The 13,285-nt window shown below is 34.6% G+C and overlaps 3 protein-coding genes across 3 annotated transcripts; all 3 read right to left on the reverse strand.

The window, feature by feature from the left end:
• Nucleotides 1-335: 335 nt before the first annotated feature.
• On the reverse strand, nucleotides 336-1,864 carry LOC110230242. The gene is made up of 3 exons (XM_021032445.1): nucleotides 1,433-1,864; nucleotides 865-1,338; nucleotides 336-792 (listed from the first exon to the last, which is right to left on the reverse strand). Exons 1-3 carry the CDS (start codon nucleotides 1,532-1,534, stop codon nucleotides 514-516), a joined length of 855 nt encoding a protein of 284 aa, XP_020888104.1. The 5' UTR covers nucleotides 1,535-1,864; the 3' UTR covers nucleotides 336-513.
• A 1,440-nt stretch (nucleotides 1,865-3,304) lies between these two features.
• LOC110230241 lies at nucleotides 3,305-4,713 on the reverse strand. Its single transcript, XM_021032444.1, has 3 exons — nucleotides 4,477-4,713; nucleotides 4,286-4,391; nucleotides 3,305-4,190 (listed from the first exon to the last, which is right to left on the reverse strand). Exons 1-3 carry the CDS (start codon nucleotides 4,539-4,541, stop codon nucleotides 3,432-3,434), a joined length of 930 nt encoding a protein of 309 aa, XP_020888103.1. The 5' UTR covers nucleotides 4,542-4,713; the 3' UTR covers nucleotides 3,305-3,431.
• Nucleotides 4,714-5,020: 307 nt separating this feature from the next.
• On the reverse strand, nucleotides 5,021-8,360 carry LOC110230244. The gene is made up of 3 exons (XM_021032446.1): nucleotides 8,203-8,360; nucleotides 7,320-7,788; nucleotides 5,021-7,230 (listed from the first exon to the last, which is right to left on the reverse strand). The coding sequence occupies exons 2-3, from the start codon at nucleotides 7,349-7,351 to the stop codon at nucleotides 5,535-5,537; spliced, it is 1,728 nt and encodes a 575-aa protein (XP_020888105.1). The 5' UTR covers nucleotides 7,352-7,788; nucleotides 8,203-8,360; the 3' UTR covers nucleotides 5,021-5,534.
• Between the last annotated feature and the right edge of the window lie 4,925 nt (nucleotides 8,361-13,285).

Genomic DNA, 13,285 nt, shown 5'->3' on the forward strand with positions numbered 1-13,285 from the left:
TATGCTATGTTAGAGACTTCTACCATAGCTCTAAGAAAACGCTTTTTTTTAATTCGTTAAATTTTGTTTTTAATTATGTAATAAGTTATTATTCATGCTATGTTATGTAGCGCTACCATAGCTATATTGAACAGAGTTACTTTAATTTATTATAGCTGTATGTTATGCTGTAATATATTATATCATAGCGCCTATTTAGTTTGTAAAATTTATGTAATTACTCAGTTTGACAGCTACGATAGATGATTTTACCATAGCATTACTAAAATGTTACATGACACTGATTTTAATTTTTTTTTGGATGCTATTGTACTTGTTTTCATGACACAACCGTGTTTTATAAAAGTACTGACAATCCCCATTGATAACAATCCAACATCCATATATTACAGAAGCCCAAACACAGAATACAAAAAAAAAGTCTCATGTCCAAGGAGTAGTTGTACCAAAAGCAGCATTGAATACTAAACACAGAATACTAAATTAAACCAAGTCTCATGTCCAAGCAGAAGTTTAACACATGATCACCTTGTCATCTGGCCATGCAAGAGTTGTGCCAAATGCGTCTTCCAAAGTCACAATTTCATCAGATGGCCTCCAAACTGCTGCATCACTTACCTTCACGATATCTACCCACACCTTAACTCCATTAGAACCCAAGGGAACAAAATGGACCTTCATATCTGGGTCATTTGAAACCCATCGTCCTTCAGCAACTACCCGCTTCCTTCCGGTAATATCCATCAGCTTGCACTTCTTATTCTCCTTTGAAACAACTTGATTACTAATACGCTGCCAATATAAATAAACCAACAGTCAGAAGACTAAGCATAAGCAACTTAATAACATATCCAAAACATCTACCTGAGATTTTCGAAGAGGAGACTGTGAATCTGGAAGAGTTTTCTTCATTGGAGAGCTTGTACCTGTTGCATCCTCAATAGGAGATTCAGAACCTGTACCTGTTGTAGATTTAGGGCCTGATGTTGCAGATTTTGCACCTGGTACAGATTTAGAACCTGATACAGTTGCTGCAGAATTCTGAAGAGGAGATTTGTGACCTGTTGTTGAATTTTCAAAAACAACTTTACTGACAGGCCAAGATACAAAAGCCATAACACAGTCCTCAAGGTATGTCATTTCCATGGTAGGCCTCCATATAAAAGTTTCAGGCTGATGGACTTGATCCACAAATACTTTAACTGCCTTTGGTCCGAGAGGGAGTCCATTAACCAATGCGCTTGGTTCTTGTGTCTGCCAACGACCTTCAGCAACAATCACTTCATCGCTAGACAAATCTAGTAGTTTGCATTTGTTCAGAGAATTTGTTCTAAGACCCTATCAAACGGTTTCAAAACAGAAATTGAATCAGTATATTGATCATGATTCTATCTATCAAGTAATATGGTTCTAGCTGAAAACTAAAATTTACCAGAGGCGCAATATCTTCTATTTGGATGTCCTTGTCAACTAGAACACACTTAGAGGCTGGCCAAGCAATTATTTGTCCAACAGCTTCCTCAACCGTGAACATGTTACTTGCTGGTCTCCAAAGGAATGCATCTGGTTTGGTAGCAGTTTCTACCAACACTTTAAGATCTGTAGGGCCTAGGCGACAGTTATTCACCAAGTCATCAGGATCAGAAGAAAGAATTCGCCCCTCAGCAATGTTTTCATCAGAATCAGACCAATCATACAACACACACTTTGGGAGTGCTCTTTTGTTCACACTCTACAAAATATTGATTTGAAAAATGTCAATTATAAAATAAAAATAAGGAATCACTGATATCAGACATTGATGTGATCTAACTTACTCTAGCAGCTGAGTTTTCACCTATTTCAGCTTCTTGTCTCTGTAATATTTAAAACTAGTCAAAATCTATTTAATAACTCAGCAACTAAATGTATAATTTGAGAACTAATAAAGTATCTAACCTGATTCTTGATTTTCAGTAATTCCTCTTGTAATTCATTGACCTTCTTAACCAATTGAACTTGCTTCTCTTGCATGTCAGTCATACATTTGGTCTTTATTTGGAAACAAGCTAATTTTGTCTTACTCATGCCTCTACCCATTGCCCTGAGCCGACCAGGATTGTCAGGTCCTAGAAGTTGGGAGAGGTGATCTTCTTCTGGATTTGTTGTCAATGTTGGAGCATCACTACCAACCAGCTCAGCTGCCTTTTTCTGCAAACAAAAAATACAGATTCTGAGTCTAACATGTAAGAGAACCAAATTCAAATACACATTCTGTGACTAATTTGCAACTTACAATCTTCTCAGCTGCATTCGTATTCACTGGCGTACCATCTTTTTTGGTACGCGACTTGACCCACACCTTCAGCCTAGTCACTTCTGATGGATCTCCACTTTCAATTTTCTGGAAAAAAAGGTAAAATATCATTAAGGGTATATGGTATATAACTGTAAACTTACAAGTAGAAATATGCTTACCATATCCTCTGCTAGTCTGACCATTCCTTTACGACTAGTAGTGTGAGGAATCTGTTTCCTTCTCCTTTCTTTATATTTATCACTCACAACCTGATAATTAAACATGTTAATCACCAACAGACCATCAAATAAACATAACAGTTGAAATCAATACCTTAAAGCTTGCACTTGTTTTGATTTTCACAAATTTCCGCCAATCAGCTGGATTAATATTATTTGGTCTCAGATTCATCCTCTGTTGGTTATTAGTATCCCCATTAATGTCCCTCACTATGCGGGATTTGTATGATCTCCACAAATTTCCCATTTGCTTTAGCACAGCAACCTTTTGAAACTCTTCATCCAGCTCAAATCTTGCCTGCATTCACTTGCCAAGAAAACATGTAAAAAACTTAAACTGCTCTTAAGTTATGGAAAAAAAGAAATGCTCAAATTGGATAGAAAACATTACCTGAATAGATTTCCAGAGAACAGTTTTGATTTCTTCGCTAACATTCTTCCAAGTATCAATTGTGATTGGTACATGTTCCCGTACCAATGGACCTACATAAGATGACAACTTCACTGATCCCGGACCATAAGGATCTCCCATGAGAGTGTAGTCAACTCTTTCTCGAACATTTGGATCCTTTGCGATGTTTTTCATCTTTGTTGGTCCTCTATGTCTCTTGCGCTTAGCTGGACGCTCATTCTCATCTGTCAACTGAAGCTCACCTTCAGGTTCTTCCTCATTGTTAGCAGTCACTTCAGCTGCTTCAGTCACGTCTACATCTGATCTATGCTCTTCTTCTTGTACTTCAGCAGCTTCAGTCTCTTGTTCTCCTTGTACTTCAGCAGCTTTAGTCTCTTGTTCTCCTTGTACTTCAGCTGCCTCAGTCTGTGGTTCCACAGTACATATAAATTCTGGTTCATCAGTGTCTTTTGCAGCCTTACTTTTCTTTTTTTGTCCACCCTTCTTCTTTGGACGCCCCATATCAGTTCAACTGCATGTAAGAACAATAAATTAGAACATGTTGATGCTGATAAAATACATTTAACAGAAAATCTAAATGACAGTGATGTATAATAAAGACTAGGCAGACACCAGACAGAGTATAAACAAGACAAGCTGAAAATGAACAAGAAGCTACATTTGACACATATATGCCTTCACAATCAGTTCTAGCATTTTCAGCTTCATCCATCTCAAGATCCATGTCAACATCTGATGGCAATGGTCCAATATCTGCATTTCCGTCTTCAACATCTTCCTTACTGTATCTTCTTGAAGAACCTTTCATGACAACATACCAACTTGATGAATCATCTTCTCTTGAATAAAACACTTGTTTTGCCTGAGAGGCTAATATGTATGGATCCCTCAAGAAGCTGACTTGACTTTGATTCAAGTTAACAAGCGTGAAACCATCTTCGACCTTAACTCCATTACCTCTTACTGCCCATTGACATCGGAATAGAGGTACATAAAACACATTGTAATCAAGTAGTATGATATCAGTGACTCTCCCATAGTATGATACCAAATCAAACACTTGTGAAGTATCTTTAGCACTAGATCTACACATAGCAGTAGCCTCATAATAAACCCCACTATTCTGACTTTTTCTTTGAAGTGAGCTTGTGTGAAACCGTTGACCATTAACTATATACCCTGTATAAGACCTAGCACTACACCGAGGACCATAAGCCAACCACTTAAGAGTATCTTCATGTCCATTTGAAACTATTGGTATCTACCAAATGTAAAAAAAACAAAGAACAGTCAGAAACAAAAGGATATGAAAACCAGAATCATGAATGCATACCATTCAGATATATTATTACTTGCCTGCTCTTTTAACCAAGTAGCAAATTTCTGAGCATGCATAGTCCACAACAGTGATGCTTCACGTCTACATCTTGGATATGAGTCTTGTAGATATTGCAGGTGCATGCTTGAAAAACAAAAAAAAAATGAACAATTAGTCTCAGCGGATACCAAAGAAACAAATCAAGTAAGAAGATATTACAGAAACTTACTCCACATAAGGATCCAAGGCAGCAATATTCTGAATGACAGCAAGATGTGCTATATTTTTCTCCATTTCAGTGAGAGTAAATGAAGTGCCTGCGGATATAGGCCGACCTTCTAGAATAGAGATATTCTCATACTCTGTATTTCTATCCAGTTTTTCTTCTACACTAGTTGACTTTTTCAGAAAATCACTACAAAACTGCACACATTCTTCTGCAAGGTAAGACTCTGCGATACAACCTTCCGGTTTTGCAGGATTTCTAACAAAGTCTTTCAGAACTTTCATGTACCTGCAAAGTATTAAATATAAACATTAGTAATGAAACAGATTTTGTGTTTTCAAGAATAAAAAGGATGAAGTATATAACAGAAGCTATACCTTTCAAATGGGTACATCCATCTAAAATGGACTGGTCCTCCAAGACGAGCTTCCCTTCCTAGATGAACTGTCAAGTGTACCATGATATCAAAGAAGCTGGGTGGGAAAAATCTTTCAAACATACAGAGAGTTTCAACTATTTCAGCTTCCATTATTGAAATCTGCTCCCTGTCAATAACTCGCTGACACAACATGTTGAAGAATGCGCATAAGCGAAAGATTGCTGTCCTAGGTCCTTTTGGTAACAATCCTCTAAGTGCAACTGGGAGTAGCTGTTGCATCAATACATGATAATCATGTGATTTGAGACCTGTTATCTTACACTCCTCTAATGATACACCCCTTGATATATTAGAGCAATATCCATCTGGACCTTTAAAATCAAAAAGCCGCTTGCAGAAAATTTTCTTCTCTTTCTTTGATAAAGACCAAGGAGCTGCTGGAAGGTAAGTTCTCTTTCCTTGTGTACTAGGATGTAAATCCTTTCTTATCCCAAGTTCTTGCAAATCTTTACGAGCATTAAGACCATCCTTTGATTTTCCACAATGCAACAATGTAGAGACAATGCTTGCAGCCACATTTCTCTCTACATGCATTACATCCAAATTATGTCTCACCGGGAGATCCTAGCAAATACAACAAAACCAAACTTAAACCCATAGTATAATTGACTAATTCTGAAAGTTAATCAATTAAACATACCTCCCAATACTCCAGCTTGAACAAAATGGATCTTTTCTTCCATCTTGATAATTCTTCCTCGTCAACTGCTACTTCTTCCTCTTCTTCTGATTCACTGGATTCATCATCAATATCAGATCCTGAGTCAAGATATTCAGTCCTTTTTCTCTTCCTTCCAGATTCTTTAGCATTACCAAAATCGTTTTTGAAGTTTCTCAGATTTTGGGAAATTTCACGACCAGTTAATATTCTAGCCTTTCTCCCATGTTCAGCTTTCCCATCAAACCATGCCTTCTTATCCCGATAACTATGTGTTGGTGCTAATCCCTTTCTATGACACATAAAAACATGCTTTCTGCTAAATTTCAGCCACATACTATCTGTGTTTTTTCCACATATAGGACATCCCATTTTACCCTTAACTTTGCAGCCTGCAAGATTTCCATAAGCAGGAAAATCACTAATAGTCCAAAGAAGCATTGCCTTAAGAGTAAAAATATTTTTACTAAAGGCATCATAAGTCAACTCTCCCTTCTTCCACAGATGGTTTAAATCATCTATTAGTGGTTCTAAGTAAACATCAATACTATTACCAGGCTGTTGTGGTCCAGGAATCAACAAGGTAAGCATGATGTTCTCCTTCTTCATACATAAGTGAGGAGGCAGATTATAATTAACTAACAGAACAGGCCAACAACTATACCTAGTATTCTTCATGTTGAACGGATTAAATCCATCTGTGGAAAGTCCAAGCCGGATGTTCCTTTCTTCAGCTGCAAAGGAAGGGTATTTGTCATCCATTTTTTTCCAAGTAACAGAATCTACAGGATGACGGAGTTTTCCATCGCTGCTCTTGTTACTAAAATGCCACCTTAAGTCCTTCGCCATTTCCACAGTTCTGAACATTCTCTTAAGCCGTGGGATTATTGGAAAGTATCTCAATACTTTCTGTGGGACACCTTTCTTTACTTCACCAGTGTGCATGTTAACCTTCCACCTTGAAGCCTTGCATTTTGGACAATTATCGAGCTTCTTGTACTTCTTTCTGAATAGGCAACAATCATTTACACACGCATGGATCTTCTCATATCCCATATCAAAGCTCTTCAAAAACTTCTTCACATCATACAATGATGTGTGAAGCACATTCTCCTTGGGTAACATCTTTGGCAATGTCTCAAGCAGTTCATTGAAGCTCTTGTCAGACCAGCCATTATTTGTCTTAATTCTAAACAGCTCCACAATAGCTGATAGCTTGCTATGGTTCGCACAGCTTGGATACAATGGTGTCTCCGCATCTGCTAGCTTTGCAAGAAACTCATCTTCTCTCTTGTCTTCACCTTCAGCTATCTCAACTAAGTCACCCTCTACAATCTCACCTAAGTCACCTTTACTAGCTAACTCTTCATCTAAATATTCAGCAGCTTTATATAAGTCAAATATCTCCTCATTCCAGTGGTTCACTTTGCTTTCTACTTCAGCCCCAGAGCTCACTTCTCCATGATGATACCAATCACTCCGCCGCTTGTATGCCTCATCCATTCCTCTTGTTACAAGATGATCAACCACATCACTGCCCGAGTGACGATCAATATTACGGCAGTCGATGCATGGACAAACTAGCTTATCAATGTCTCCTAAAGCCTCAGTCACAGCTCGTACAAATTTTCGAGCACCTCTCTCATAAGCAGGATCAACTCTTAAGAATAGAAGGGAAAAAAAAAAAACTCTTAAAGTAATTTAAGAGTTGTCCAACATTTAAACTGTTAAAGTATTTTAATTCCTTACCTGCAGAGATGGACCCATGACTTGTCCAACATTATATGTACTAAGCGTAAGTAAGACCTTTAGAACAACAATTCAACCATAAGATACCATCTCAAGTTCTAGATAAGACATTAACACAATCTGAAACTCAAACATCTAACTGTGGTCAAGATAATACATTATATTAACACAAAGACAACAACACAAACTGACAAGAACACAAACACATAATATCTGACAATTATTATCTCAAGTTCAGATACTTAAAGCACTACACTAAGTTTAACTCTTCACACACTTAAAACATTACACTATGTTTAACTCAAACTCAAATATAACTCAAACACATTATAAATAACAAAAAAAAGTTGAAGAACAAACCAAAACAATAGTAAGAGAAAGAAAAACTACAAAATTAGTTTAGGACTAACCTGTGAGTGATTACAACAACAAGATAAGCTTCAGTTCCCCAATAATGCAATCACCAACACTTGCAAAACAATAAAATTAGTTTAGTCAATATCCTATTTAACAATAAAATCGATTAAAACTTTCAAAACCAAAACACTATTCTCGTTTCTTCATCAGGCGAAGCTCAAAACTATAAACTAAAGCACGAGCACAGATAACTAATTCTCATTCACAGACATGCAAAAGGATAGCACTTAATAGAAAACAGATCGATTAATATAAACCCTAGATTTGAAACATGGCTTGGATTTGAGCTTAATCGCGAATACAGTTCAATTAAAAACAGTTCAAATCATATGAACCCTAAAATCGCAGAGAGAAATTAAAAAAAAAACAGATAGAAATCGATAATTTCAAGCTTGGAATCGAGCATATATTGAGCGAAATCGATAATTTCAAGGACTGCAATCAAATCTAAACAAGTCGAAATCACATTGAAATGAGAGAAAGAATGTAGTTAGAGTTGGGAAGAAAGAGATGCCTTCGATTTGAGCTAGAGAATGTGTCTGCGGCGGCGCTGGAGAATGTGTCTGCGGCGGCGCTGGAGAATGTGACTGCGGAGGAACAGAAATTTATGGCCGGCGACAAGCTTGGAATCGATTTATGGCCGGCGACAAGCTTGGATTAGAGAGAAATCGTGGATCTGAGAAGTTTAGGTTTTGTTACTAAAGAGAGTGAACAAAGGGAAAAGTTTGTGTTTTCTCGAGAACAGAGGGAAAAGTTAATTATTTTGGCTAAGTGTTGGCGGAATAGGTCATTTTTGTTTCCCGCTAAAGGATTTGGGGTCTTAGCGTTTATCCGGTGCTATTATAAAGTAACCAAAATTACGAACTCATATTTTATAGCAGTTTAGGAAAATGTGCTATCTTCTACTGCTATCAATGTTGATTTTTCTTGTAGTGATAGAATTCGATTTTAGTTGGTTTATTGCTTTCTAAACAAACATAACCAACTAAAAGTGATTCTAAACCGAAATTAAATAGACTACAATTAACCACTAACCTAACCCGAAAAAACCCATTCGACCCAACTTCTCCTTCTTCATCCAAAATTTTCCTTTTTACTTCGTTTTCTTGTTTTGATTGTTATTAGAGATATTATTGTTTGACTTTGAATGTAATTCATTGACTTCGTTTTCTTGTTTTGATTTCTGCTACCTAATAAAAAAAATAAAAAAATTAAATTCATTTAATTTATCAATCCAAACTGATATACAATTTCGTTTAATTACAAAATCTAAACATTAATCATCCTTTATTATCCCAAAACGATATTTAACCTCGTTTAATTGTAAAATCTAAACTCTAACCGTTTTTTATAAAACCAAACCAATATTTAACCTCGTCTAATTGTAAAATCTAAACCCGTTTATAAACCAAAAATGATATTTAACTCGTTTAATTATAAAATCTAAACCATAACCGTCATTTATAAACTCAAACCGATATATAACTTCGTTTTGGTGGCATATTAGATTTTATAATTAAATGAGTTTACCTTTATTATTACTAGGACTTAGACCCCTCGCGATGTCGCGGGGAAAAAGATTTCAGGCTATTTTGAAGAAAAACAAAATGTCATAATGAATTGAGACAACAAGTTTCAAAACAATTTTTTTAACAATAAATAAAGATATATTTTACAAAAAAATATGATAAAGAAACGTAAACTCTCACAAATACTTTTTAAGATTTGTATTATTATTAGAAAATATTATGGTGAAACAATACGACCATAAATAAAAAATATTACACAAAAATTTATAATGAGTAGATGCAATTTTTCCATTTTCTAAACTATTATAAATATAACTAGCTATAAAAATATATTTATCAAAATATTACGATAAAAAGACGTAATATTTTAAATTGTATTATGTTAAAAAGAGACAATCTTCAGAAAAATTAAATAAATAAGCAAAATAGATATTTATTTAGAAAAAATAATAATGATATAGATAACAAAGTATATATATGAATGCTAAATAGCAAAAAATGTAACTTTCTATAAAAAATATCAAACAAAAAGAAATAATAAATTTAAGCCACTTTTTAAAAAATGATATATATACATATATAGAGCTACAAAGAGATGAAAGTTTAAATAGATAAATTGTTTGTAAAAGACACAATTATTAGAACTAAGTGTATATGCTAAAAAACACGAATAAAACATGGTGACAAGATAATACTCTAGATGAACAGATATAACTTTAGTTAATGCTTTATTCAAAAAAAAAAGCTTTAGTTAATGCCCTAAAAAATGTATCACAAAAGGCAATGTTGCAACGGTTCATCAAATATACCTAAAGTTGTAATAATTCATCAAATAAATTAAAGTTGCAATGATTCATCAAATATATCAAATATTGTAACGGTTCATCAAATAAACCAAATATTACAACGGTTCATTAGATAATCCAAAATATTCATTGGTTCGTCAAATAAACTTAATGTTACTATGTTCTATTAAACGGTAGCAACATATTCATTTATAGTAATTAAAATTAAAAATTTGATGAAGAACTATAATCAAAAGAAGCGACCGTAGAATATACCAAATGTTGCAACGGTTCGTCAAATAAACTTAAGATTACCACGGTTCATAAAATAGAACCAAAACTTGCAATAATTTGTCAAATAAACCAAATATTGCAACGGTTCAATTAAACGTTTAAAATTTCATTTAGTTATATTTTAGTAACTAAAATTGAAATAATAGTTTAGAGAAAGTTATACCGGAAGACGTGACTATAGATAATTAAATGTTATAATGGTTTATAAAATAAACCAAGAGTTGCATTTGTTCGTGAAATAAACTAAATGTTGCAATGGTTCAACTAAACGGTTGCAACCGTTTACAAAAAGTTACGATTAAAAAAAACGTAACCGTAGAAGACATTTATTCGGATCGCAACTTTCTAAAAAAATTCAACCGTATAATATATATTTTTAGTTTTTCAAATATTAAATGTTTTAACGATTTATAAAATAAATCAAAAATTATAATTGTTCGTTAAATAAAGTAAATGTTGCAATGGTTCAACTAAACATCGCAATTGTTTATGAGGTGTTACGATAAAAAGATGCAACCGTAGAAAATATTTATTCAGATTGCAACTTTTTGAAAAAACAACCATATAATATATATTTTAGTTTTAAAACCAAAATTTAAATCTATATAATATGAGACATAACTTTAAATGAATAGATGCAACTATGAAGACACAACCGTAAACTGAAAAGATACGACTGTATTTTGCACAAATATAACTGTAAAAAAAACTGTAAATATGTTAGCGAAGAGATGCGATAAAAGACACAACCGTAAATATATCAACGAAAAGATGCAACCAAAATAACCGTAAAAAAATAACCGATTTAAACGGAAGGTTGCGATAAAAGACGCAACCGTTCAGATGTGCAAATGATATTTATTAGATTGCTATTATATATAGATTATTATTAAGTGGCAGATTCTGATTGGTTAGAAAAAGATGAGGTGGATAAAATATTGTGAAAACTAACTAATGTGCCATATACTGTACCAAAACTTACCAAAATTGCAACATCCGCTCCACCTTTTCCAATTGTGCCATACATCCTTTGTGAAAAGTCCAAATTACCCTTGAACAAATGCTTCTTTATTTTACCTAATATCATCTTTCCCCCTCGATAACCCCATTTTCTCTGTGTTCAACATTTGAAGCCGCACAAAAAAATCTTCCGCCTTCTTCCTCATTTCCAAATCATTTCTAAAACATTAGAATTCTTTCGTTTCTCTCTCCATTTCAGAAATTCTCGAGAAGAAGAAGACGTTAGGGTTCATAGTTTTCTTCCAACCAAACTCAGATTCTGTTGTCAAGACATTCACCCCTTTTTGTTTCCCTAAGGTGAGGCTCGATAAGGATCTCTCCAACTCTTCCATAAACATTGATTCTGGGTATATGTATTCCATCTCTCTTCTCCGGAAACCGTTGATTTTGGATTTGTAGAACTAACCAAAATTCTCTTCATTTTAATTTCCATAGTGCAAGACAACAAATCCGGTTCAAGTCGTCGCTTCGATCTCTTACGTTATCGCGATCAATCCCTCTAACTCCCTGAACAAACTTCTCCCCGCGGTTTCGTCACCATCTAGGTTTGTCTCTTTCATCACTTTTTGTTATAGACAAGTTCGCGAACTGGTAGACAGGTTCGTCTGATTCCCACAACTCTTCACTAACCACTATTTCTCTTATGTTGTCCATCAGATTGAAGACATCGTATCCGGTTCAAGACGCCTCTTCGGATCCCTCCGAATCGATGCATGATCCCCCTTATTCCTCCAACGAATTTCTCCTGCTGGATTCCTCTCTATCTAAGTATGTCTATTCGGATATCATGTCTATTCCCTCAAATTTTAGTAATAGACAAATTTGTTGCATGGACCAAATACAACAAAATAACTTATCCATTATTTCAACAAGTCCAGATTAGTGTGTCGGTTATCATTCAGCCCATTTGGTGCCAGATCCGGATTCTCAGAACTATCTCCCTTCTAGAATCTGTACCACTGCCAAGGTTTGCCTATTGCATGCAACTGTTTTTTATGGACAAGTTTTGCAGAGGACAACTTTTGAATTTAATTATATTTTGTCTTCCAAACATTTTGTACTGCCTAATACCTTATATAACGGTGTCCACCTATAGATGTGGACAATGTTGTTAAGTTTGTAACTCTATCTGTCAACATATGAAACATTTTGTCCTCTCTCTATTTTAAAGTTTAGTAACATGTCCTCATATTTTTGTAGACAACACGAATCTATTTCTACACACACAACTTTATGTGGGAATTTGTCCATACCCTTTACATTGATGTTCGTAAATCCAACAAGTTTGTAAATCTCCATGGACAAGTTTTGCTATGTCCTACGAAATTTGGTCTACTAAATCTCTCCAATCTCTTTCTTAAACAATCGTCTTTAGTTGCTAAATATTCGTACCTAACAGTCTTTCACCGAAGAAACGTGGCATTGTCCACAATAAATGCCAAACGGTTCACGTCACATCACGTGCACCAACCTTACTCATTAAATTTCTCGCCAAACACAGCAACACATAGCAAGGTTATTTTCGTCTTCTTCTTTATTTCTTAAAGTTCAATTTTGGCATATTTCGAAAGGTTTATGATTTGTGGTAATTTCAGTAAGTTATGCTACAATGAATGACACATTAGACCAAATTTCCTAAAATGATTCACCCCTAATAGTGAACCCTAGTATTTTCCAAATAAAAACCCTTTGTAGCAAGTAGCAACTAATTAATAAGTCTTCTAAATTCTTGCGAATATGAACCAACTAACTAACAGAATATCACCTAAAAATAGTATAAAGAGAGAGTAACATATCTACTATACATTTTTGCAACACTTTTAAGGGATCCTAATCGGGTCGGATTTTGATTCAATTTTGACCCGGAAATCTCAATCGGATCTTTCCTTAAATTTTGGCAAAATTTAAAAACGAAATTAAT

The sequence above is a fragment of the Arabidopsis lyrata genome (assembly GCF_000004255.2).
Source record: "Arabidopsis lyrata subsp. lyrata unplaced genomic scaffold ARALYscaffold_3, whole genome shotgun sequence".
Lineage (NCBI taxonomy): Eukaryota > Viridiplantae > Streptophyta > Magnoliopsida > Brassicales > Brassicaceae > Arabidopsis > Arabidopsis lyrata.